At 44.8% G+C, this 27,724-nt stretch overlaps 1 protein-coding gene across 1 annotated transcript in view; it reads left to right on the top strand.

Annotated features, from left to right (window-relative positions):
- The first annotated feature begins 3,933 nt into the window (after positions 1-3,933).
- Msh2 (mutS homolog 2) overlaps positions 3,934-27,724 on the top strand; it is a 65,245-nt gene continuing 41,454 nt past the window's right edge. Inside the window, exons 1-6 of the mRNA XM_045137640.1 lie at positions 3,934-4,203; positions 9,566-9,720; positions 12,658-12,936; positions 13,697-13,843; positions 17,135-17,284; positions 19,228-19,361. Coding sequence (XP_044993575.1) covers positions 3,993-4,203; positions 9,566-9,720; positions 12,658-12,936; positions 13,697-13,843; positions 17,135-17,284; positions 19,228-19,361 — 1,076 coding nt within the window. The 5' untranslated portion in view covers positions 3,934-3,992. The remainder of the gene's footprint in view (positions 4,204-9,565; positions 9,721-12,657; positions 12,937-13,696; positions 13,844-17,134; positions 17,285-19,227; positions 19,362-27,724) is intronic.

The raw sequence follows: 27,724 nt of genomic DNA, 5'->3' as shown, positions 1-27,724 counted from the left end.
ATCTAAGAGTATGCAAATAAAGCATATGGAAACCTACATTTTTGGACAATGGAACACTCAGGAGCCGTAGATTGTTGCTAGAAAATTTTCAGTGCCAGGGTTGGGATACCTTCCAGTGAGTTGTTGGTCACGGAGGTCCCTGATGCCCCCAAAACATTATAGGCCACTGCCAAGGCCCTTGGTTTCCCACCAGGAATAGATGGTAAGACCCTATTGCTGACGATTCCACATACTTGGGCTGCAAGGCCACAGAGAAATCCTCTCGGAATTGAGATGATAACCTCCTCCATGTAGACCAGCTGACAGAAAGCTGGAAGAAGCCATTCTGCATGCAGTTCAGTGGAAGAGAGTGAAATCACTAGTGAAGATACTCAACAGTGGACACTGCAAGCCTTATATTTTGCCATCCAGGCCAAATGAGCCAACGGGCACAATAGTGACATGTCTGCCATGGTGCAAACCAACTGCCTTCTAATTGGACTGGAGGCCCGCTCCATGGCATGGAATACATCCCTGATACTGAAAACTTAAAACAGGGGTAGAGGGCTGGAGAGATGGCTTAGCGGTTAAGCACTTACCTGTGAAGCCTAAGAACACTGGTTTGAGGCTCGATTTCCCAGGACCCATGTTAGCCAGATGCCTAAGGGGGGGCACACGCGTCTGGAGTTTGTTTGCAGTGGCTGGAGGCCCTGGCGTGCCAATTCTCTCTCTCTGCCTCTTTCTCTCTCTTGTCTGTTGCTCTCAACTAAATAAAAATAAATTAAAAAAATAAAAAGAAAATGGGTAGTCATGAGCCTTAGGGGTATAATGTCTGCTGCTGTCTGGATATATGTATATACTATGCTTATCAAACTGCCCAGTAAGCCCTTCCATTAATGTTCACACCCTTATATTAATGCTGCTCTCACTTTTGGTAGAGAACCTTCTCTTCAGATGGCAGTGACCTTGGGATGACTCGGAAGGCATCATAGTACTGGAAAAAAGTGACAGGAGTGCTCAACACTGCAATATCTCTATCACACCTTCTGGGGCTCAGGGTCTATTGCGGAAGAGGTGGCGAAAAGAATGAGCCAAAGGAAGAGTAGGACTCCTTACAACGTGCTCCTCCCAGACACAAAATGGCCTGGATATCCATGACCTCACAGTGCCTGACACTACCTACACAAGACCATCATAACAGGAGGAAAAGATCATGACATCAAAGTAAAAAGAGAGACTGAGATGGGTAGGAGATATAATGGAGAATGGAGTTTCAAAGGGGAAAGTGAGGAGAGGGAGGGTATTATCATGGGGTATTTTTTATAATCATGGATGTTGTTAATAAAAAAAATTTGAAAAAAAAAAAGAAAAATGAAGTGTGAAATTTCCAGGAAAATGGGTGGCTCTAGAAAAGATTATAGTAGGGCTGGAGAGATGGCTTAGCGGTTAAGCGCTTGCCTGTGAAGCCTAAGGACCCCGGTTCGAGGCACGGTTCCCCAGGTCCCACGTTAGCCAGATGCACAAGGGGGCGCACGCGTCTGGAGTTCGTTTGCAGAGGCTGGAAGCCCTGGCGCGCCCATTCTCTCTCTCTCCCTCTATCTGTCTTTCTCTCTGTGTCTGTCACTCTCAAATAAATAAATAAAAAAAAATTAAAAAAAAAGAAAAGATTATAGTAAATGAGGTAACCCAGACCCAGAAAGTCTAATGTCGCATGTTCTCTCTCCTGTGTGTGTGTTCCTACAGATGATTGGGGGAAGGAGGGCATTACCATGGGATATTGTCTATAATCATGGAAGTTGTTAATAAAAAAAAATAATAAATTAAAAAAAAGAGTGGCATGGTGGCTCACCCTTGTAATCCCAGCAGTTTGGAGGACCCACGTGATTTTTTAGCCCAGCCTGAGATGAGTCCCAGATCAGTCTGGAGTAGAGTAAAACCCTGGCTGATAAGAGAAAAAAAAAAAAAAAAAAAAAAAAGCCAGGTGTGGTGGTGCATGCTTTTAAATCCCAGCACTCAACAGGCAGAGTTAAGAGGATTGCCATGAGTTCGAGACCACCCTGAGACTACATAGTGAATTCCAGGTCAGCCTGGGCTTGAGTGAGACCCTACCTCGAAAACACACACACACACACACACACACACACACACACACACACACACACGGGCCCTGGTTAGGCATGTGCGGTGGCTGACATGTGAAATCTAACCACAAAATAGAGCTTTGCATAAAACAGGCTATAATTCAGAATTTCACAGAACCACCTTGTAAGTGAATCTGATTTTATTTTGGACAAAAATTGGCCTTTTGGCACAACACCTTGAGGCATAATTAATGGATAGTGTTGTGAACCAAATATCTGATTGAGGGCAATATTCAATATTCTATTTTATCATTGTCTCACGTAATGAACAATTAGGCTACAAATATACATTCAGTTAAAAGACTCTTGAAATTTCTTTTTTTTTCTTTTGGCACTAGGGATCAAATCATGGGCCTCACACGTGCAAGGCAAGTACACTGAGCTCATATATATTCCCTATCTGCTTTTTCTTTTTTGGTTTTCTGAGGTAGGGCCTTGCTGTAGCCCAGGCTGACCTGGAACTCTTCTTGTAGTCCCAGGCTGGCCTGGCACTCATAGTGATCCTTCTACCTCAGTCTCCTAAACCTGGATTGAAGATATATATATGCACACACACACACATATATATAATTTTATTTATTTGAGAGACAAAACAACAAGAGACAGAGAGAGGGAGAATGGCCTCCAGCCACTGAGAACAAACTCCAGACGCATGCGCTACTTTATGCATCTGGCTTCCACGGGTCCTGGGGAATCAAACTGAGGTCCTTTGGCTTTGCATGCACGTACCTAAACTGCTAAGCCATCTCTCCAGCCCTATTTAAAAATTTTTTTTTAATTTAATTTATTAGTTTTCTTTTCAGTAAATACAGGCAGTTTGGTACCATTATTTAGGCTCATCTGTGATCTACCCCCTTCCATTAGACCCTCCTTGTTAATGAAAATGGGTCGTGCATTGTGGAGTTAGCCCCCAGTTATTGGTATGATAAATGTCTCTGCAAATCATGACCCAACATGTGACTCTGACATTCTTTCTGCCTCCTCTTCCGCAAAATTTCCCTGAGCCATGTTGGGTTCATTTTTGGTCTGCTTTAGTGCTGAGGTGTTGGGGGCCTTATTTTTTAATTTTTAAAATTTATTTTTATCTTTATTTGAGAGAGAGAGAGAGAGAGAGAGAGAGAGAGAATGGTTGCGCCAGGGCCTCCAGCCATTGCTAAGGAACTCCAGGTTTGCGCGCCCCTCGTGAAGAGGACAAAGGCTTAATATTTATTTATCTGAGACAGAAAAGGAGAGTATGGGCAGATGTATGTGCCACCATGTGCAGCTGGCTTTCGTGGGGCCTAGAGAATCAAGCCTGGGTCCTCAGGCTTCACAAGGCGAGCACCTTCACCGTTAAGCCATCCCTCCAGCTCTAAGGGCCCAGATTTAAACAGTCTGTGGTGAGAAGGTCTAAGGCTAGGTTTTCTTTGTTTACAAGTTCTTTGTGATCCCACTTCCGGGTTTCCGCTCACAACACTGCACACCTGCGGAGCACTTCCTACCTGGTCCCCCGGCCATCCATCGGCGTTGCCCACCCACCCATCCATCCATCCATCCGGGTTCCCGGATATGCAGCCAAGGAAAACCCATACGGGACCTCCGGCGAGCATGCGCGTCCGCTGGCGGGCGCTCTAAACGAGGCATGCGCAGTAGCTAGAGTCCAAGCTCGCGCGGGAAGCTGCGTTCCTCCCCCCTCGTGCTCTCTTATGATTGGTTGCCGCGGCGGAGTCCCCACCCACCGAAGCGTAGTGCTGGATTCTGATTGGCTGGCGTTCCCGCGGAAGCCCCCCGGGACGGAGGCGGGATGGGGGGGGCGCGGGGAGGAAGCCGCGCGGCCGGCTGTGCGGGTTTTCGCTCTGTTCTCTGGGGCCCCGGCGCGCAGCGGCTTCCGAGATGGCAGTGCAGCCGAAGGAGATGCTGCAGCTGGAGGGCGCGGCCGAGACCGGCTTCGTGCGTTGCTACGAGGCCATGCCCGAGAAGCCCGCCACCACCGTGCGCCTCTTCGACCGCGGCGACTTCTACACGGTGCACGGCGACGACGCGCTGCTGGCCGCCCGCGACGTGTTCAAGACCCAGGGGGTGCTCAAGTACTGGGGGCCGCCAGGTGAGGGCGCTTCGGGGGCTCCCCCTGCAAAGTGCCGAGGCCCTGGGGATGGTGGGGTGCCTCCGTAAGAATTCGGCTTCCTGGGCTTGCAGAGCTAGATGCCTTTTAGCGTTTAGGGCGCTTGCCTGCAAAGCCTGAGGACGCGGGTTCGAGTCCCCGGGAGGCACTTAAAAAAAGCCACACGCACAAGGTGGTGCATGCGTTAACAAGGCACTACCATCCATTGCCCACGGAAAGCATCCTTTGAGACTTAAGGTGCAACATGTCCCGAAACCCTTGATTCTCAAGCCTCAGCCTTCTGAGTTGATTACAGCCATACACCAATATGCCCAGCTCCTCTGTAGGTGGAAATGAGAGGTCTGAATAATTTCACGTAAGCGTTGCTGGGGTGTTGACCCACTTGGCTGTAGCGTGCAGAATGGGTTATAAGGGGGCCAAGGGTAGAGGACCACAAGACCAGTTATGAACAGCCTGAAATCGTATGGGTAGTCTCATACTTAAAGGTGGTCCAAATTGCTTTGCAACTTATTTTTATTTATTTGCAAGCAGAGAGAGAATGGGCACGCCAGGGCCTGTAGCCACCGCAAAGTTGAACTCCCAGACGCATGTGACCTTTGTGCATCTGTTTTACGTGGGTCCTGGGGAATTGAACCTGGGTCCTTTGGCTTCGCAGGCAAAGGTTTAACCACTAAACCATCTCTCCAGCCCCATTCATATAATTAGGATCACTGATTTTTTTTTTCCTAAATGCCTATTAACCTTTAATGTTTCTAACTTAGGTGATGAAATGGAAATAGGTAAATGGATGCTAAATCAACAACACATGTTGGTACCATCCTTTCCCTCATCCTGCCCTTTTTCCGAAGTGGCCCTCTTCCTTGGGGATGCAGGCCATCACCATGGGGATTGTGGGTCATGCTTTGTGGGGGCAGCAGTCAGTTATGGGGGAGAGGCAGTGTCTCTGTGCATAATGCCCCAGATTATAGTTCTAACAATCTTTCCGCCCCTCTTCTGCAAAGTTCCCAGAGCCGTGTTGGGTGCATTTTAAGTCTACTTCAGTGACAGGCTCTTAGGAGCCTCTGGATCTCTGGTTTGGCAGGTGTTGAGTGTCCTTAGTGTCTCTCTCCATCACCCTTGTGCTGATATCGGGTTCACCAAGAAAGCAGCTCTTTTGTTCATCTCCCCAATTCCTCTGTGGTTTCACCTGGGGCCGGGCTGAAGTTCATCTCCTCAGGCCTAAAAGAAGCAGATTTTACAACGGAGAGTTAAGTCAGCGCCGGATAAATGGGATAAGCATTACTAATTTAGAGAGACTAAATATTACATCTGTTACTTGGAAGGAAACTCCTAAGACCATACAGGAGTTTCCCTTGTATTGTTGTTAGGACCACTTGATTTTGAAAGATGGCTTTCCCCCCTCCCATTTTTTTATTAACAACTTCCATGATTATAAAAAATACCCCATGGTAATACCCTCCCTCCCCCCACTTTCCCCTTTGAAATTCCATTCTCCATCATATCCCCTCCCCACCTCAATCAGTCTCTCTTAGTTTTGATATTAAGATCTTTTCCTCCTATTATGGTGGTCTTGCGTAGGTAGTGTCAGGCACTGTGGGGTCCTGGATATCCAGGCCATTTTGTGTCTGGAGTCCCACCCTTCCTTCGGCTCTTACATTCTTTCTGCCACCTCTTCCACATTAGACCCTGATCCTTGGAAGGTGTGATAGAGATATTGCAGTATTGAGCACTGAGGTCATTTCTTTCCATCACCATGATACCTTCTGAGTTGTCCCAGGGTCACTGCCAAGATGGCTTTTTTTTTGGTTGGTTTTTTTCCAGGTAGGTTCTCACTCTAGTCCAGGCTGACCTCAACTCACTGTGCTCCTCTTACCTCTGCCTCCTGAGTGCTGGGATTAAAGGTGTGCACCACCACACCCTGCAAGGTGGCTGTCCTTATCTTGAATTTAAGAGACTCCTTGCATTGTTTAAAAAAAACAAAAAACAAAACTGTACTAGCCAGGTGATGGCACATGCCTTGGGGGGAGGCAGAAGTAGGAGGATGGTTGTGAGTTTGAGGCCACCTTGGAACTGCATAGTGAATTCCAGGCCAGCCTGGGCAGGCTAGAGTGAGACCCTACCCTGAAAAACCACACACACACAATAAAGAGCACTGATGGGCTAGGCATGTGTCTCAGTGGCTGAAGGAGTTTGCTTGCAAAGCCTGCCTGCCTGGGATTCAGTTCCCCAGTATCTGTGTAAAGCCAGGTGCACCAACTGTTGCAATAGTCTGGTATTCATTTTTCATTTGCAGTGTTAAGATGCCCTGGCCTGCCCCCCCCCACACGAGTGTGCGTGTAAATAAGAAAATATGATCGTTATATACAAAGAATGTGACAAAACACAAAAGGGCAATTTGTAAGAGGAGTCCAGGGATGGAATAAAAATAATAAGATAGTGTGAGGGTGTAATCATCATGTATGATTATATTCACTCTGTACTAAGATGCAACTAAAAACTTTTTTTTTTTTTTTGAGATAGGGTCTTGCTGTAGGACCTGGAATTCCCTATGTAGTTTTAGGCTGGGTTCAAACTCACATTGACCATCCTGTCTCTGCCTCCTGGGTACTGGCATCCAAGGGTGTGTGCCACCATGCAAAAAAAAAAAAAAATTAAAAAAAATTCTTTTTCTGTTTTTTCTAGGTAGGGTCTCTCTCTAGCCCTGGATGATGTGGAACTCATTCTGTAGCTGTAGGCTGGCCTTGAACTCACAGCAGTCCTCCTACCTCATTCTAAACAATCACTAACCAACTAAATACCCTGTTCAAGTTGGGCATGGTGGCATATGCCTTTAATCCGTGAACTCCGGAGACAGAAGGATTTCTTTTGAGTTCTAGGCCTGCCTAGTACTATAGAGTGAGTTCCAAATCAGCCTGGGGTACAGTGAGACCTACCTCTACCCCCCCCAAAAAAAAAATCCTTCACAACAGTAGGCACACGTGAATAAAATTCAATTTTAGGACTTTTTTTGTTTGTTTTTGGTTTTTCGAGGTAGGGTTTCACTCTAGCTCAGGCTGACCTGGAATTCACTCTGTATTCTCCGGGTGGCCTCGAACTCATGACGATCCTCCTACCTCTGCCTCCCGAGTGCTGGGATTAAAGGCATTCGCCACATCCGGCATCAATTTTAGGACTTTATTGTGTGGATATGTTTAACACACTTGGAGATTGAAGCCTGTGTGAGGTTATTCATATAGCAATGTCATATCAAAAAATTATCAGACTAAAGCCGGGCATGGTGGAGCATGCCTTTAATCCCAGCACTCGGGAGGCAGAGGTAGGAGGATCGTTATGAGTTCGAGGCCACCCTGAGACTCCATAGTGAATTCCAGGTCAGTCTGGGCTAGAGTGAGACCCTACCTCGAAAAACCAAAAAAAAAAAAAAAAAAAAAAAAATCAGACTAAAGTATGGTGTACTTGCAACAATAAACAGAAGCAAATTATATATTGGAGTAATATCCAAACTGCATTAAACGTAAATGATGCGGAACAGAAGTATTATTTGTAACTTTATAAAAGGAGGAATCAAATACTTTGTATTTGCTTGTGTAAATACAGTGTGCTTGAAAATAATTGTCTCTGAACTGGTGGACTGGATACATGGTGGGGAGACATACTGAAAGGGAGACTTTGCTGTTCTCCTTTGAATTTTGAAATACGTGAATGGGTGATGAATGGTTTTCCTCATTTGTTTTACACTGCTAAGGGTCTAACCCAGGACTTCAGGCATATTAGCAAGTGCTCTGACACTGAGCACAACTCCAGCCCTGAGTAATTCTTTTTGTTTTTCCAGGTAGGGTTTTGTTCTAGCCCAGGCTGACCTGGAATCCACCGTGGAGTCTCATGGTGGCCTCAAACTCATGGCGATCCTCCTACCTCTGCCTCCCGAGTGCTGGGATTAAATGCGTACATCCCCTCCACTCCCCCCCCCCCCAGGTTTATTTTTCTTATTTTATTTATTTTATTTTATTTGGTTTTCTGAGGCAAGGTCTCAACTCTAGCTCAGGCTGACCTGGAATTCATTATGTAGTCTCAGGGTGGCCTTGAACTCATGGCAGTCCTCCTACCTCTGCCTCCTGAGTGCTGGGATTAAAGGTGTGCACCACCACACCTGGCTTTAATTTTTCTTTTTAAGATTTTACTTTTATTTATTTATTAATTAGAGGCGGGGGGGGGAGAGAATGAGAATGGGCATGCCAAGGCCTCTAGCCACTGCAAACAAATTCCAAATGCATGCACCCCCTTGTGCATCTGGCTAACTTGGGACCTGGAGAATCGAACTGGGGTCCTTAGGCTTTGCAGGCATGTCCCTGAACCGCTAAGCCATCTCTCCAGCCCTAATTTTTTTTTTTTTATTGACAGCTTCCATAGTTATTGACCGTAGCCCATGGTAATTCCCTCTCTCCCTCCACTTTCTACCATCATATCCCTTCCCCTCTCAATCATTCTCTTTTATTTTGATCTCATGATCTTTTCCTCCTGTTATGATGGTCTTGTGTAGGTAGTGTCAGGCACTGTGAGGTCATGGATATCCAGGCCATTTTTTGTCTGGAGGAGCACGTTGTAAGGAGTCCTACCCTTCCTTTGGCTCTTACATTCTTTCTGCCTCTGCTTCTACAATGTGCCTTGAGCCTTGGAAGGTGTGATAGAGATACTACAGTGCTGAGCACTCCTGTCACTTCTCACCACCATGGTGCCTTCTCAGTCATCATCCCAAGGCTGCCATCTGGAAAGAGAACCAGCCCATTTTTTTATCTGGAAGAATTTTTTATTTGGGTGTGTAGGTTCCACAGGGCCAGGGGCTGTGTGTACTCACCGTTAGTAACAGTCCCTGGGACATGTGATAGGTACTTGGTATGAACAATTCTTGATAGAATGATTTGCTGAGAGAATACTGTAGGTTGGGCAGATTGGTGTTAGGTATGTGAACTCTAACCACCTCTAATTTAGCTGAGTCTTTCTTTTGGGGGCCGGTTTCTAGGTAGGGTCTCACTCTAGACTAGGCTGACCTGGAAATCCCTATATAGTGTCAGGATGGCCTTGAACTCATGGCGATCCTCCCACCTCTGCCTCTTGGGGGCTGGGGTTAAAGTCGTGCACCACCACACCTGCCTAGCTGGGCCTTTAATTGCAGCATTTGGGAAGCAGAGGCAGGAGGATCACTGAGTTTGAGGCCAGCCTGAGACTATACAGTGAATTCCAGTTCAGCCTGGGCTAGAGTGACCTCAATAAACCAAAAATGTTGTTGTTGTTCTTTTTTTAAAAAATCTAATCCTTCACATTATTTTTGTTGGTTTGTTTTTAGGAGCAAAGACACTGCAGACGGTTGTGCTTAGTAAAATGAATTTTGAGTCTTTTGTAAAAGATCTTCTCCTAGTTCGTCAGTATAGAGTCGAAGTTTATAAGAATAAAGCTGGAGGTAAAGCATCCAAGGAGAATGATTGGTATTTGGCATTTAAGGTAATTATCTTACTTTTGAAATATATATATGTATATATATTTGTTTATTTATTTATTTATACATACATGGAAAATATGGGTACACCTTTTGCTGCTGCACATGATCTCTGGAATTAGGTACCACTTTATGCACTTGACTTTACATGAGTACCAAGGAACTCACCCTGGGTCAGCAAGCTTTGTAAGCAAGAGCTTTTAACTGCTCTGGCATCTTAGCCCAGTTAACTTATTTATTTATTGAGGAAAGCCCAAAAGACTGCCTCCCCCTTTCTTTTTTACATGCAAGAGAGAGAGAATTGGTGTGCCATGGCCTCAGCCATTGTAATCAAACTCCAGACACATGTACCACTTTGTGCATTATGTCACCTTTTGTGTATCTGGCTTATGTGGAACCTGGAGAGTCAAACATAGGTCCTTAAGCTTTGCAGGCAAGCGCCTTAACCACTAAGTCATATTTCTAGCCTTGTCTTTTGTTTGTTTTTATTTATTTGTTTGAGAGCAACAGACATAGAGAGAGAATGGGTGTGCCAGGGCCTCCAGCCACTGCAAATGAACTCCAGATGCTTGCACCACCTTGTGCATCTGGCCTACGTGGGTCCTGGGGAATTGAGCCTCGAACTGGGGTCCTTAGGCTTCATAGACAAGCGCTTAACTGCTAAGCCGTCTCTCCAGCCCTGTTTTTGTTTTTTGAGGTAGTGTCTCACTCTAGCCCAGGCTGACCTGGACTTCACTACGTAGTCTCAGGGTGTCCTTGAATTTATAGCGAACCTCTTACCTCTGTCTCCCAAGTGCTGGGATTAAAGGTGTGCACTGGGCATGCCAGGGCCTCCAGCTACTGCAGATAAATTCCAGATGCATGTTCTACCCTGTATATCTGGCTTTATGTGGATACTAGGTAATTGTTGTGGAGTCCTTTGGCTTTGCTGGCATTGCTTTAAAAAAAAATTTTTTTTTTTTAATATGTTTTACTTTATTTGAGAGAGACAGAGGAAGGTACAGGAAGGCAGAGAATGGGTGCACCAGGTCCTCCAGCCGCTGCAAATGAACCCCAGACACAGGTGCCATCTTGTGCATCTGGCTTACCTGGGTACTTGGGAATTGAGCCTGGGTCTTTAGGCTTTGCAGTCAAGTGCCTTAACTGTTGAGCCATCTCTCTAGCCCTTTCTGTTAATTTTTCTATTTTAATTTATTCTTCTAAAAATTTTTTTTTCTTTATTTATTTGAGAGAGAGAGAGAGAAATAGGTAGAGAGAGAGAGAGTGCTGGCCATGGGGGCACATGCCTTTAATCCCAGCACTTGGGAGGCAGAGGTAGGAGGATTACTGTGAGTTCAAGGCTACCCTGAGGCTTCCAAGTGAGTTCCAGGTCAGCCTGGACTAGAGTGAGACCCTACCTTGAAAAACCCAAAAAAAAAAAGAGAGAGAGAGAGAGGAGAATGGGTGTGCAAGGGCTTCTAGCCACTGTAAACAAACTCCAGATGCATGTGTCCCCTTATGAATCTGGCTTATGTGGGTCCTGAGGAATCGAACCTGGGACTTTTGGCTTTGCAGGCAAGTGTCTTAATCATGAAGCCATCTTTCCAGCCCCCTCTTTTTTTGAATACACTGTTTTTGGAGACAGGATCTCATGTAGTCCAGGATGACCTCGACCTCTGGTTCTCTTCTAGAATTACAGCGGTATCTAACTAAACTTGGTTTTATTTATTTATTTGGTTTTTCAAGGTAGGGTCACACTCTGGTCCAGGCTGACCTGGAATTAACTGTGTAGTCCCAGGATGCCCTCGAACTCATAGCGATCCTCCTCATTCTGCCTCCCTAGTGCTGGGATTAAAGGCGTGCACCACCATGCCTGGCTTAAACGTTTTTTTTAAATTTTTTTGTTCATTTTTATTTATTTGTTTGAGAGTGACAGAGAGAGAAAGAGGCAGAGAGAGAGAGAGAATGGGTGCTCCAGGGCTTCCAGCCACTGCAAATGAACTCCAGACGCATGCATCCCCTTGTGCATCTGGCTAACGTGGGTCCTGGAGAATCGAGCCTTGAACTGGGGTCCTTAGGCTCCACAGGCAAGTGCTTAACTGCTAAGCCATCTCTCCAGCCCTAAAATTGGTTTCTATGGTGCTGAGGATCAAACCCATGACTTTTTATTTTTTTTCCCATGACTTTTGTTAAAAGTAAGAAAAAGTTGCAGAATTCAACCGTGTATGTGTGAGTGTTTTCAAAAACCATTTTTATTTATTTGAGAGGCAGAGTGACTATGGGCACACCAGGGTCCCTCACCACTGCATACGAACTCCAGACATATGTGTCACTTGTTTCCATCTTTGTGTGGGTACTGGGGAATCAAACCTGGGCTGTTGGACTTTTTTTAAGCAACTGCCTTTAACCACTAAGCCGTTTCTCCAGCTGCATAATTCATTTTAATTTTTTTTTTTTTGGTTATTTTTGTTTATTTATTTGAGAGAGACAGAAAGAGGCAAATAGAGAGAGGGAGAGAGAATTGGCATGCCAGGGCCTCCAGCCACTGCAAACGAACTCCAGATGCATGTGCCCCCTTGTGCATCTGGCTAACGTGGGTCCTGGGGAGTCGAGCCTCGAACCCAGGTCCTTAGGCTTCACAGGCAAGTGCTTAACCGCTAAGCCATCTCTCCAGCCCAGAATTCATTTTAGATGTGCCCAGATGTTATGAAAACAGTTAGTGCCTGACATGGTGTTACACACCAGTAATCCCAGCATTCAGGAAGCTTAAGGTTAGTAGGAACACAAGTTCTAGACCATCCTGAACTACAAAATGAATTCTAGGCCACCTGAGGTGCAAGGGAAATGTGTCTCACTACCACCAAGACAAATCTGAGCAAGAATGGGTAATTATTGTTTGCTGCTAACCTTCACAATATGTTTTTTTTTTTTTTTTTTTTTTTGTCTATGTTTTTCTCCCTTAGGGTTCTCCTGGGAATCTCTCCCAGTTTGAAGATGTTCTCTTCAGTAACAATGACATGTCAGTTTCCATTGGTGTCATGGGCATTAAGATGTCCACAGTTGATGGTCAACGACAGGTTGGAGTCGGTTATGTTGACTCAATACAGAGAAAGCTGGGATTGTGCCAGTTTCCTGATAACGATCAGTTCTCCAATCTCGAGGCTCTTCTGATTCAAATTGGCCCAAAGGAATGTATTTTACCAGGAGGAGAGACTGCTGGAGACATGGGGAAGCTGAAGCAGGTAAGGGCGTCCAGTCTGGTAGCAGAAACCAAGCCTAAAAGTGGCTTTTTAATTAGTGTGACAGTTTAGCAATGGAAAAAATTGTGTGTATGTATATGTGTGTATGTTATATGTGTACATATACACAAAATTTACATATATATATAGAGAGAGAGAGAGGGGAGGAGGGGTATTTTTTTATATGTTAATTTTTATTTTGTGTGTATGAGAGTCTGGGCGTGTGCACACCACCACACGTGTGTGTCAAAGGGTAACTTTCAGGTCCTTGTCTTTCTACCTTATTTAAAGGTAGTGTTTTTCTCCCTGAGTCTTGCCGTGTTCTTTACTGTGCTTGCTTGAAACTTTGGGAATTTCTCCCGACTCTGCTTCCCATCTTGCTGTCTGTATGGTGGGATTACAGAAGCCCATCACTGCTTCTGGGTTTACAAAAAAAAAACAAAAAAAACAAAAAAAAACAAAAAAAAAACAACAACAACACTATTTTTCTTGGGCAGGTGGGGGGTTTTAAGGTAGGGTCTCACTGTAGCCCAGACTGACCTGGAATTCACTATGCGAGTCTCAGGGTGGCCTAGAACTCACGGCGATCCTCCTACCTCTCCCTCCCAAATGCTGAGATTAAAGGCATGGGTCACCATGCCCGGCTCTGTATAAAAATTTGATGTGGGTTAATAGTCTGTTAAACTGTTATCACTTTATATTAGTTATTGTTATAAACTTCTCATTGCTTTTCTTATAATTTGAAATGTTTCCTATAAAACAGATTATTCAGAGAGGAGGAATTCTGATCACAGAAAAGAAAAGAACTGACTTTTCCACAAAGGATGTTTATCAGGACCTCAACCGGTTATTGAAAGGCAGAAAGGGAGAGCAGATGAACAGCGCTGTCTTGCCAGAAATGGAGAATCAGGTATGTGGATCACAAGGGCAAGTTGATTCAAAGTCACCGTAGTGACACTTGAGAAAGCTGCTTCCATCACAGCTCAAATTCAGAACCATTCATCAGTGGTGTTAAGTTTATTTTATCTCTGATAAAGCTTGTAAAAAACTGGAACATTTTTTTTTAATAATTAAAAAAAAGTTTTGTTTTTTGTTTTCTTTATTTGAGAGCAACAGACGGAGAAAGAGGCAGAGAGAGAGAGAGAATGGGAGCGCCAGGGCTTCCAGCCTCTGCAAACGAACTCCAGATGCGTGCGTCCCCTTGTGCATCTGGCTAATGTGGGTCCTGGGGAATCGCGGCTTGAACTGGGGTCCTTAGGCTTCACAGGGAAGTGCTTAACTGCTAAGCCATCTCTCCAGCCCCAAACTGGAACATTTTAAACATCACTTTTAATGTTTTATTTATTTGCCGACAGAGACCGAGAGAAAGGGAACAGGGGTACACCAGGGCCTCCTGTCAGTGCAGACTCAGTCCAGAAGCATGGGCCACTGTGCATCTGGCTTTACATGGGTACTGGGGAATTGAACTAGGACTGTCAGGCTTTACAAGCATGCACTTCTAGCTGGTAAGCCATTTCTCTCTCCCCTGTAGCCTTGACTGTAATATTTACATGGCATTTGTCTGTGTGATGGGAAAGGGTTTTAGTGTTTTCGTTGAGCCTAATGTCGTATGTACATGTAATAGTACTTGTGCCGGGTGTGGTGACACACACCTTTAATCCCAGCACTTTGGAGGCCACCCTGAGACTATATAGTAATTACCAGCTCAGCCTGGGCTATAGGGAGACCCTACCTCGAAAAACCAAAACAACAAAAACTCCCAAGGATCAGGAGTTTAATGTCATCTTTGGCTGCCCAGTGAGTTCCAGGTCAGCTCCTGAGACATTGCCTAAAACAAAGTCTCAGGAAAGAACCTGATTACTGCTGTGTAAGTAGGAGAAATAAGTACAGTGTCCGAAGAGGGTCAAAAGATCAGTTCCAGGACTGGAGAGATAGCTTAGCGGTTAAGGCGCTTGCCTGCAAAGCCAAAGGACCAGGTTCGGTTCCCCAGGACCCATGTCAGCCCAGATGCACAATGTGGCGCCTGTGTCTGGAGTTCGTTTGCAGTGGCTGGATGCCCTGGTGTGCCCATTCTCTTTCTCTCTCAAGCTCTCTAAAACAAATAAACAAACATTAAAAAAAAAGTATTTTTTTTGTTTATTTTTATTTATTTATTTGAGAGTGACAGACAGAGAAAGAGGCAGAGAGAGGAGAGTGGGCATGCCAGGGCCTCCAGCCACTGCAAAGGAACTCCAGACACAGACGCCACATTGTGCATCTGGCTAATGTGGGTCCTGAGGAATCGAGCCTCGAACCAGGGTCCTTAGGCTTCATAGGCAAGCGCTTAACCGCTAAGCCATCTCTCCAGCCCCCAAAAAAGTATTTTTTAAAAAGATTGATTCCTATCTCAGCTGTATTATGTACCAGTTGCGGGGGGGGGGGGGTTTGACCAATTTAGTTGTGAGAGCCAATTTAAATTTTCTGTCAAATCGGGATAAAAAAATACCCGTGTTGAGGAATTGTTTTTTGGGGGGGGGGTGTGCAGGGAGAGTCATACTCAAGCCTAGACTGATCTGTAACACAAAGTTTAGTCTAGGCTGGCATTCTCTTTGCCTTCTAGGCATTCCTCCTACCTCAGCCTCCCAAGTGCTGGGATTGTGTATGGCTTTCCATAAATACTGGAGAATCAAGCTCCAGGCTTTATAGGCAAACCCTTTTAACCATTAAGTCTTCTCAACCCTCAAGTGCTGGGCTTACAGGCATGGGCCACTACACTTGTTTTTTCACTTTTTTTTTTTTTAAATTTTTTTAAATTTTCTTAAATTTATTTATTTGAGAGCAATAGACACAGAGAGAAAGACAGATAGAGGAAGAGAGAGAGAATGGGCGTGCCAGGGCTTCCAGCCTCTGCAAACGAACTCCAGACGCGTGCGCCCCCTTGTGCATCTGGCTAACGTTTGACCTGGGGAACCGAGCCTCGAACCGGGGTCCTTAGGCTTCACAGGCAAGCGCTTAACCGCTAAGCCATCTCTTCAGCCCTTTTTCACTTTTTTAAAAAAAATATATTTATTTATTTGAGAGAGAGAATGGGTGCATCAGGGCCTTTTGCTGCTACAAATGAACTCCAGACCTGTACACTACTTTGTGAATATGTGGGTTTACGTGGGGACTGGAGAATTGTAATCAGGCTGTCAAGCACCCTAACCACTGAGCCATCTTCCAGCCGGGTTTTTTTTTTTTTTTTTGAGATAAGGTCTCACTCTAGCCCAGAATGACCTGGAATTCACTATGGAGTTTAAGGGTGGCCTGGAATTCACGGTGATCCTCCTACCTTTGCCTCCCGAGTGCTGGGATTAAAGTTTTTTTGTTTCTTAATATATATATATATATATATATTTTTAATATTTTCTTGGTCATTTTTTATTTATTTATTTGAGAGCGACAGACAGAGAGAAAGACAGAGGAAGAGGGAGAGAATGGGCGCGCCAGGGCTTCCAGCCCCTGCAAACGAACTCCAGACGCGTGCGCCCCCTTGTGCATCTGGCTAACGTGGGACCTGGGGAACCGAGCCTCGAACCGGGGTCCTTAGGCTTCACAGGCAAGCGCTTAACTGCTAAGCCATCTCTCCAGCCCTCTTAATATATTTTATTTCATTCTTATTTTCTTGTTTTTCGAGGCAGGGTCTCACTCTGGTTCAGGCTGACCTGGAATTCACTATGTAGTCTCAGGGTGGCCTGAGACTCACTGTGATCTTTCTACTGCCTCCGGCGTGCTGGGGTTAAAGGTGTGTGCTACCACGCCCGGCTTTATTTCATTGAAACAGAGGAAGGGAGATACATAGAAAGAATGGGTGTGCCAGGGCCTCCAGCCACTGCAAACAAACTCCAGAAGCCCATGCTTCCTTGTGCATTTGGCTTATGTGGGTCCTGTGTCCTTTGGCTTCTCAGGCAAGTGCCTTAACCACTAAGCTCTCTCTCCAGCCCCCTGCCCCCCCCTTTTTTTTTTAAAAAAAAAAAAAGGTTTTATTAGACTTCCTCAGTCTTGCTCTGTGTTTCAGGCTGGTCTCAAACTCCTGATGTTCCTGCCTGAGTCTCTGGAGGGCTGGGGTTGTAGATGTGCCCCATCGTGCCTGCTCATTATACATGCACTTCAGTTTTGTTTTGTATTTCTGACAATCTAGTTTTGGTGGCAGAAGGATCTCATTTTAAATTTTTAATTTCAGGTTGCTGTGTCATCATTGTCCGCAGTCATCAAGTTTTTAGAGCTCTTATCAGATGAGTCAAACTTTGGACAATTCGAACTGGCTACTTTTGACTTCAGCCAGTTCATGAAATTGGACATTGCAGCAGTTAAAGCTCTCAACCTTTTCCAGGTAATGTGGGGTTCCCCGGAGGGGTCCCCGCTCAGGGCTGTCTACGGGACCCCAAGAACACTCACGCAGGACGCTCTCAATGCAAACCGCACGAGGTTTATTGATTCCGATGCATCGGGGCTCAACACAGATTCCTCTCGCAGGAGGAAAGGTGAAGAGCCCCTAGCCACGTGTTTGGTCAGCTTATAAAGGCTGAAAACTATAGGTATGCAGTCATAGGGGCTTTTCAGCCGTGGGTTCCCCTGATTGGGTGGGGCCCACGAGGCGGGCTCGTGAGGGTCCCTCTGATTGGGTAGGGCGTACAAAGGGCCAGGTCCTCATGGTATACTTTTTACAAAATGGAGGCCGTTGCAAAATGGCAGTTCTGTGATTCAGTGCAGTAGCAAGCAAGCCATATTACAGAAGCTTAAAAAGGCAAGTTAGCAAAGCAGCTAGAAAACAGAGCAGCAGAAATAGGGCAACTTTTATCCTTTCATTAAAAACCAAAAAAGAGCCACAAAAGGCTGAAAATATTTAATGATTAAAAATGTTTCTCTTGACAAGTATTGAAGATTCTTATTAAAGGCACTTAAAAGTTGAAATAATAGAATATTACTTGGAATAGTTTTTATTGTTTTTATTTTGTTTTCATGGTAGGGTCTCGTTCTAGCCTAGGCTGACCTGGAATTTACTCTGTAGTCTCAGGGTGACCTCAAACTCACAGCAGTCCTCCTACCTCTGCCTCCCAAGGGTTGGGATTAAAGGCGTGCTCAACCCCGCCTGGCTGAAATAATTTTAATTGGTGTATTTTCATTTTCTACTTCCAAGCCAGAAATATATATATTTTTTTGTGTTGGCTTTTTTGTTGTTGCTGATTTTTATTCATTTGAGAGTGACAGAGAGAGAGGGAGGGAGGGAGGGAGGGAGGATGGGGATGCCAGGGATTCCATCCACTGCAAATGAACTCCAAATGCCTGCACCCCTTTGTGCATCTGGTGGCTAACATGGTTCCTGGGGAATTGAGCCTCGAACCGGGGTCCTTAGGCTTCACAGGCAAGTGCTTAACCACTAATTCATCTCTCCATCCCTGTCTTGGAGTTTTGAATAATTTTGTATACTCACAACAGTTCTTTTTTTTTTTTGGTCTTTTCGAGGTAGGGTCTCACTCTGGTGCAGGCTGACCTGAATTAACTCTGTAGTCTCAGGGTGGCCTTGAACTCACAGCTGTCCTCCTACCTCTGCCTCCGGAGTGCTGGGATTAAAGGCGTGCGCCACCACGCCCGGCCACAGCATTTCTTTTTAAAAATTGTGCTCTGAGAAGTTTTTATGCATAAAACTACAGTAATTAGGAAAATGGCTTATGAACAGTATACAGTTGAAACTAAGATTAAAAAGATTGAATGTTCATTTTTAGCTCAGTACAAGGAATTTTTGTGGACATTTTATCAGTTTATATTTGAAGAATGTTATTGTTACCCAAATTGATTATAATTTATGGCATATGATAAAGGTTTTGCTAATGAGTGTCCCTCCTTACCTCCCTCCCTATCTCTTTCTTTTTTTTTTCTCAATTTTTATTAACATTTGCCATGATTATAAAAAGTATCCCATGGTAATACCCTCCACCCCCACTTTCCCCTTTGAAATTCCATTCTCCATCATATCCCCTCCCTATCAGTCTCTCTCTTATTTCTTTCTTTCTTTTTTTTTTAAATATTTTTTGTCATTTTTATTTCTTTATTTGAGAGTGACAGAGAGAGAGGGAAAGAGAAAGAGACAGATAGGGAATGGGCGCGCCAGGGCTTCCAGCCACTGCAAACAAACTCCAGATGCATGCGCCCCCTTGTGCATCTGGCTAATGTGGGACCTGGGGAATCGAGCCTCAAACCCAGGGTCCTTTAAGCTTCACAGGCAAGCGCTTAACGGCTAAGCCATCTCTCCAGCCCTTATTTCTTTCTTTTCAGGGTTCTGTTGAAGATACCACTGGGTGTCAGTCTCTGGCTGCATTGCTGAATAAATGTAAAACAGCTCAAGGACAAAGACTTGTTAACCAGTGGATTAAACAGCCCCTCATGGATAAGAACCGAATAGAAGAGAGGTATATCATTTTGTGTACTCTTTTCTTACCTTTTAGTATTTTGCTGTTACTTCCATGATAATGCTATTTTTGCAATTATCACATAATTTTGCACTTAAATGTTAGCTTTTTTGTTTTGTTTTGTTTTTCAAGGTAGAATTTCACTGTAGTTCAGGCTGACCTGGAATTCACTATGGTCTCAGGGTACCCTTGAACTCTTGGTGATCTTCCTACCTCTGCCTCCTGAGTGCTGGGATAAAAGTGTGCACCATCACGCCCGGCTGATGTTAGCTTTTTAAAGAAATAAACATTTTGTTTATTTATTTGAGAGGGGGAAAGAATGGGCACACCAGGGCCTTTAGCCCCTGCAAACGAATTCCAGACTCCTGTGTCCTTTTTTGCCTCTGGCTTACATGGATCCTGGGAATCGAACATGGGTCCTTAGGTTCCACAGGCCAGTGTCTTAACCACTAAGCCATCTCTCCAGCCCTTCTCTCTTTCTGTTGAGGGTGGGTAATCAATGTAGACTAGGCTGACTTCCTTATGCAGTCAAGTATGTTGATGCTAAACTTCTGACCCTCCTGGCACACCTCCCAGGGGCGAAGATAATAGGTATGTGCCGCAGCACCCAGTTTTTGTTGTACTGGGGATCAAACCCGGGATCCCTGCATGCGTGGCACGCACTGTTCTGACTAAACTACAGCCCCTAACCTCCTTATTTTTAAATTTTTATTTTGACAGTTTTTTAATTTTTTTTTCATATTTTGAGGTAGGGTTTCACTCTAGCCCAGGCTGACATGTATTTCACTATGTAGTCTCAGGGTGTCCTTGAACTCATGGCGATCCTCCTACCTCTGTGTCCTGAGTGCTGGGAGTAAAGCGGCTGGCTGTTGACAGTTTTTATGTCTTTTTTTTTTTTAAATATCAGAGAGAGAGAGCGAGGGGGGCCGTTAATTAATGGGTGCACCGAGGCCTCCAGCCACCGCAAATGAAGTCCAGGCACATGCGCTACCTTGTAGATCTGGCTAACATGTGTCTTGGGGAATTTGAACCTGGGTCCTTAGGCTTTGCAAGCAAACGCCTTAACCGCTAAGCCATCCCTCCGGCTCCTCCCCCCCTTTTTTATTGGTATTTTCTAGACAGAGTCTGACTCTAACCCAGGCTGACCTAGAAGTTTTTCGAGGTAGGGTCTCACTCTGGCCCAGGCTGACCTGGAGAATTCATTATGAAGTCTCAGGGTGGCTTCAAACTCTCGGTGATCTTCCTACCTCTGCCTCCTGAGTGCTGGGATTAAAGGCATGTGCTACCACGTCCTGCTCCCTAGCTCCCCCCCCCCCATTATTTTGTTTTTCAGACATGGTCTTAGTATGTGGCCTAAAATGGCTAGAAATTTTGTAGCCCAGGTTGGCCTTGAATGGAAAGATCCCTTGTTCTCTGTCTTCCTACTGCAGAAATTGGACGTACGCACTACCATGCCTGGTTTGTTAACTTGTGTAATAACATGATTAGAAATGCTCGTTTGTTTTTTTTTTAATATTTTTATTTATTTATTTATTTGAGAGCGACAGACACAGAGAGAAAGACAGAGGGAGAGAGAGAGAATGGGCGCGCCAGGGCCTCCAGCCTCTGCAAACGAACTCCAGACGCGTGTGCCCCCTTGTGCATCTGGCTAACGCGGGACCTGGGGAACTGAGCCTCGAACCGGGGTCCTTAGGCTTCACAGGCAAGCGCTTAACCGCTAAGCCATCTCTCCAGCCCAGAAATGCTCGTTTTAAAGAAATGGCATTTTGGGTTGGAGAGATGGCTTAGCGGTTAGGCATTTGCCTGTGAAGCCTAAGGACCCCGGTTCGAGGCTCGGTTTCCCAGGACCCACGTTAGCCAGATGCACAAGGGGGCGCGCGTGTCTGGAGTTCGTTAGCAGTGGCTGGAGGCCCTGGAGTGCCCATCTTCTCTCCCCCCCCATCTGCCTTTTTCTCTGTCTGTTGCTCTCAAATAAATAAAAATGAACAAAAAAATTTAAAAAAAAAGAAATGGCATTTTGCTGGGTGTGGTGGCACATGTAAGCTAATTCAGTGAATTCCCTTTTTAAAATAATTCATTCTAGCAGTTCTGTTTTTCTTTCTTTTTTTGTAAAATATTTTTATTTATGTATTTTTTTCTCAAATTTTATTAACATCTTCTATGATTATAAAAAATATCCCATGATAATACCCTCCCTCTCCCCAAAGTTCTGCTTTTTGGGAGAACCCTGACTAATGCACCACGTAAGCCATGATGTGGAGTTCGTTTGCAGTGGCTGGAGGCCTTGGTGTGCCCATTCCCTCTTTCTATCTGCTTCTTTCTCAGATAAGTAAAATATCTTAAATATTTGTTTTTATTTTTATTTATTTATTTTGAGAGACAGAGAAAGAGGCAGATAGAGTTGGTGTACCAGGGCTTCCAGCTGTTGCAGGCAAACTCCAGATTCCTGTGTCACCTTGTGTATCTGGGTTCTGTGGGTCCTGGGCAATTGAACCTGGGTCCTTTTTTTTTAAGAGAGGGAAAGAGGCAGAGTGAGTGAGAGAGAGAACACGGTGCGCCAGGGCTTCCAGCCACTGGAAACGAACTCAGGTGCTTGTACCCCCTTGTCCATCTGGCTTACCTAGGTCTTAGAGATTTGAACTAGGATCCTTTGGCTTTGCAGGCAAGTGCCTTAACCACTAAGCCAACTCTCCAGCCCCGAACCTGAGTCCTTTGGCTTTGCAGGTAAGCACTTTAACTGCTAAGCCATCTCTCCAGCCCAAAAAATGACTTTTTTTTTGTTGTTTGTTTGTTTTTCGAGGTAGGGTCTCATTATAGCCCAGGCTGATCTGGAATTCACTATGGAGTCTTAGGATGGCCCCGAACTCACGGCAGTCCTCCTACCTCTGCCTCTCGAGTGCTGGGATTAAAGACGTGTACCACCACGCCCGGCAGAAATGACTTTTTTAAAAATTGTTTTTATTTTTATTTATTTATTTGAGAGCGACAGACAGAGCAAGAGACAGAGGGAGGGAGGGAGAGAGAGAGAGAGAGGTCGCATCAGGGCCTCTAGCCACTGCACACGAACTCCAGATGCATGTGCTACCTTGTGCATCTGGCTTACGTGGGTCCTGGGTAACGGAGCCTCAAACCAGGGTCCTTAGGCTTTACAGACAAGCGCTAAACCGGTAAGGCATCTCTCTAGCCCAGAAATGACGTTTTTAAATTACAGATGTTTTATGATTAATTTCTAAAGTACTTCTGTTGGGATTTTAAGGATTAACTGACCCTACATTATTTTATTTTATTTTTATTTTTTGAGGTAGGGTCTCACTCATGCTGAGCCGGGATTCACTATGTGGTCTCAGGGTGCCCTCGAAGTCATGACGATCCTCCTACCTCTGCCTCCCGAGTGCTGGGATTGAAGGCGTGCGCCACCATACCTGGCTTTAAAAATTTATCTGTATTCTAATCAGTGTGCAAATTACTGCTGTATTGCATTATATGCAGCTGAGAAATTTGGTTCAGTAGGACTGACAGATACACTATTATGCCAATAGTAGCTTTGATATTTCTAAAATTGTGATTTAAAAGTGGCATTGTCATGGAAACAGCATAGCAGATTTTTCTCCCCCTTCTGTTAGCTAGAAATATAAACTGACACTGTAATCATTTCTGAAATGCTACACTGAATTAGACGTGTGAAACTAGCAATTTATTAGGCTTTCCGTGATTTCTTTGCCAGAGAAGTTGAGGAGGGTGGTTATGTATTGTTTTGTACTACTTTAAATTTGTTTTAAAATTTTTTTTTATTATTCATACTTTCTTATTTTTCATTGTTCTCTGGGGGCTGGGGATTGAAAGAGGGAGGCTTTGAACTTGCTTTGTAGCTGAGTGTGACCTTGAACTTGTTATCTTCCTTCCTCCACCTCTACAGTGCTGGGATTACTGGGGCACAACACCACAGCCAGTTTTTAATTTGGGGTTCTTTGAGAAAAAAGAGTCTCGTGTTGTCCAGGTCAGCCTCAAACTCAGTGCAGGTGTGGCGGACCTTGAACCCTTGATCTTCACGCCTTTACTTCCTTCTGTCTCTTCAGTGTTGGGGTTACAGATAGTTAATATGCCCTGGACCCTCGTGCTGTGTTCTCTAGAAGCCTTTACCCACCCCAACCTGGTTTTTGTTTTGTTTTAAAATTTTTATTTATTAGAGAGAGAAAGAATGGGCACACCTGGGCTTTCAGCCACTGCAAACAAACACCAGACATGTATGCCACCTTTACACTTGGCTTACATGGGTCCTGGAGAATCAAATCAATGTTTTAGCTTTGCAGACAAATGCCCATCTCTCCAGCCCCCTCTTTATATTATTTATTTGTGTGTGTGAGAGTCTTTTTTTGTGTGTGTGTGTGAGAGAGAGGAAGATAGAGAAAATGGGTATGCCCGGACATCTAGCCACTGCAGAGGAACTCCAGATGCTTGCACCACCTTGTGCATCTGGCTTAGGTGGGTTCTGGGGAATTGAATCTGAGTCCCTAGGCTTCACAGGTAAGTACCCTAACCATTAAGCCATCTCTCCAGCCCATGTATTTATTTTTTAAAAATATTTTATTTTTATTTATTTATGGGAGAAAGAGAGGAGGGGATGGGCGCACCAGGGCCTCTAGCCACTGCAAATGAACTCCAGGTATATGTGCCACCTTGTGCATCTGGCTTTATGTGGGAATTGGGAAATTGAACCTGGGTCCTTAGGCTTCACAGGCAAGCGTGGTGGCTTAACTCCTAAGCCATCTCTCCAGTCCTAGGCCCTTCATTTTGTAATGTTAAGTTTTGAAGTGGAAGTGGGTTGCCTGTGTATATAATCTTAACTCTGTTTATTTATTTGACAGAAGAGAGAGAGAGAGAGAGAATGGGCATACTAGGGTCTCCATCTACTGCAAACAGACTCCAGATGCATGTGCTCCCTTGTGCATCTGGCTAACGTGGGTCCTTGGGAATCGAACCTGGGTTTTTTGGCTTTGCAGGCAAGTGCCTTAAACATTAAGCCATCCCTCCAGCCCCAATTTTTTTTTATTTTTTTTAATTTTTTTTTATTAACATTTTCCATGATTATAAAATATATCCCATGGTAATTCCCTCCCTCCCCACCCCCACACTTTCCCATTTGAAATTCCATTCTCGATCATATTACCTCCCCATTACAATCATTGTAATTACATATATACAATATCAACCTATTAAGTATCCTCCTCCCTTCCTTTCTCCACCCTTTATGTCTCCTTTTCAACTTACTGGCCTCTGCTACTAAGTATTTTCATTCTCACGCCAAAGCCCAGTCATCTGTAGCTAGGATCTACATATGAGAGAGAACATGTGGCGCTTGGCTTTCTGGGCCTGGGTTACCTGACTTAGTATAATACTTTCCAGGTCCATCCATTTATCTGCAAATTTCATAACTTCATTTTTCTTTACCGCTGAGTAGAACTCCATTGTATATATGTACCACATCTTCATTATCCACTCATCTGTTGAGGGACATCTTGGCTGGTTCCATTTCCCAGCTATTATAAATTGAGCAGCAATAAACATGGTTGAGCATGTACTTCTAAGGAAATGAGATGAGTCCTTTGGATATATGCCTAGGAGTGCTATAGCTGGGTCATATGGTAGATCAATCTCTAGCTGCTTTAGGAACCTCCACACTGTTTTCCACAATCAGCCCCAATTTTAACTGTAGCGTCTAAGAGACTGAGGCAGGAGGATAAAGTCTGAAGCCTAGGATACAATCCATTGTAGAATCCTTGGCCTGATAAGTGCAAAGTCTGGGCTTGGTCCCCGATTTGACTTTCATTTATTTACTTATTTTGTTTTTTGGAGGTAGAGTCTTGCTCTAGCCCAGGCTGACCTGGAATTCACTGTGTAGCCTCAGGCTGGCCTCCAATTCACTGTGGCCCTCTCGCCTCTGCCTCCCCAGTGCTGGGATTAAAGTTGTGCACCACCATGGCCAGCCCAGCTTGGGTTTTAAAAATCTGGTGGCAGAAGAGCTGGCTCAGCAGTTAGGGGTACTTGCCTGCAAGGCCTGACAGCCCAGGTTTGGTTCCCCCGTACCCACATAAAGCCCCATGCACAGAGGGGCACATGCATCTGTACTTTATTTGCAGTGGTGGAAGGCCCTGGCATGCCCATTTCTCTCTCTGCTTACAAATAAATATATATTTTTTTGGTTTTTCGAGGTAGGGTCTCACTCTGGTCCAGGCTGACCTGATGTTAACTCTGTAGTCTCAGGGAGGCCTTGAACTCTCGGCGATCCTCCTACCTCTGCCTCCCGAGTGCTGGGATTAAAGGTGTGCGCCACCACGCCTGGCTACAAATAAATAAATTTCTAAAAAGAGGACAGCCTGAGCTACATAGCATTTACTTGTTTCAAAAAGAAAACAAGGGTTGGGGGCAGTTTGAGTCCTGGAACAGCAATTTGTACCTTTTTCGTCCTATCCATGTTGCCCTCTGTTGATTATTTCTGTCAGATAAACCTCAGAACTTAATTTTATTTATTTATTTATTTATTTTTGCTTTTATGTAAGAAGTGTTTTGAAGAATATTGAATTGGGGTTGGGGAAATGGCTTAGCGGTTAAGGCGTTTGCCTGCGAAACCTAAGGGCCCTGGTTTGATTCCCCAGGACTCACATAAGGCAGATGCACAAGGGGGCGCTCGCGTCTGGAGTTCTTTGCAGTGGCTGGAGGCCCTCGCGTGCCCAATCTCTTTTCCTCTCTGCCTCTTCCTCTCTCTCTCAAATAAATAAAATATTTTTTTGACAAAAGAATATTGAATTGAATTTGTATACTGCCTGAGTATGTATGTTTTGTCTAAGTAACTGCACTGAAATAAGGTGTGTAGGTGAGACATTTGCAGCTGTTATAGTTGGGGCTCCTCTTTCCCCATGTAATTGTTCTCGGTCATAAAATGTGCAAGATTGATTTGTTGGACGGGAGGCGGATGGGGAGGGCAGCTTTAATTGTTTCTGCTCTGTGCTCCTTTCCCAGCTCTGTCTCCTCTCTTCCCCTAGGTTGGATGGGATACTAGGCTTGGTTTGAAAAAGCTGTGCTGAAGGGGCTCTGGGAATAGGGCATGACCAAAGGGGACATTTCTTGATTTTTCTTTCCCATCCTCATTCTCCTTGGGCTCTGTGGATTTTCTCTGTTAACAAATAGAGTACTGGTAGGAAAGGCAGGGTAAGAATCAAGACAGCCTCCCCCGCCCCCTTGTCTGCCCTCCCCTGTCAGTTTGGTAACAGTAAGAAACCGTACCAGTCAACACTAATGAGTTTCCATGTTCCTTTCATGCAGTGAAAGAACTTAATATTACATAACCAGATGTGCTTTTTATATAACCAAATGTGATGGTTTTGATAGTGTACAGGGTTTTTCTTTTTTGTGAACTTAAATTTATTTTTATATTTTTAGGTTTATAAGGTTTAAAAAAGAGAGTCTAGAGAAAAAAAAATCTGTTTTGCCAGGCTCAGTGGCACACGCCTTTAATCCCAGCACTCGGGAGGCAGAGGTAGGAATGTGAATGTGAAGTCACCCTGAGAGTACAGAGTGAATTCCAGGTCAGCCTGGCCTAGAGCATGAACATTCCTCGAAAAGCAAGCAAACAAAATCTAAATTTTGCCATGTGATGCTCCCAAGTGCAGCTGTAGAAAAGTGCTTTGTCAATTGACTAAAAACCACATTTGACAGAGGGGGTGGGGGAGAGCAAAGCAAGGGGGCAGGGAGAGGACTGAGCAGTTAAAGGCGGTTGCTTGTGAAGCCTACCTGTCTGGGTTCAGTTCTCCAGCACTCAAAAAGTGGCTCAAACAGCTGGTGTTCCATTTGCATTGGCAAGAGGTTCCCAGTGCTCATGGACATATAAACAAATGTGCAAATAAATAGACATTTTTTGTTTGTTTTCAAGGTAGGGTCTTACTCTAGCCCTGGTTGACCTGGAATTCACTATGTAGTCTCAGGGTGGCCTCGAACTCACCGCGATCCTCCTACGTCTGCCTCCCGAGTGTTGGGATTAAAGGTGTGTGCCACCACGCCCGGCTTTTTTTTTTTTTTTTTTTTTGTTAACTTTACCTAATTTCAAGTTGACATCATATTCTTTTTAAACTTTTTTTTTTTTAAATTTTGTATTTATTTATTTGAGAGCGACAGACACAGAGGGAAAGACAGATAGAGGGAGAGAGAGAGAATGGGCGCGCCAGGGCTTCCAGCCTCTGCAAACGAACTCCAGACGCGTGCGCCCCCTTGTGCATCTGGCTAACGTGGGACCTGGGGAACCAAGCCTCGAACCGGGGTCCTTAGGCTTCACAGGCAAGCGCTTAACCACTAAGCCATCTCTCCAGCCC

The sequence above is a fragment of the Jaculus jaculus genome, chromosome 18 (genome assembly GCF_020740685.1).
Source record: "Jaculus jaculus isolate mJacJac1 chromosome 18, mJacJac1.mat.Y.cur, whole genome shotgun sequence".
NCBI classification, from domain to species: domain Eukaryota; kingdom Metazoa; phylum Chordata; class Mammalia; order Rodentia; family Dipodidae; genus Jaculus; species Jaculus jaculus.
The sequence above is the reverse complement of the archived record's forward strand: the minus strand, read 5'-3'. Positions and strand labels throughout refer to the sequence as shown.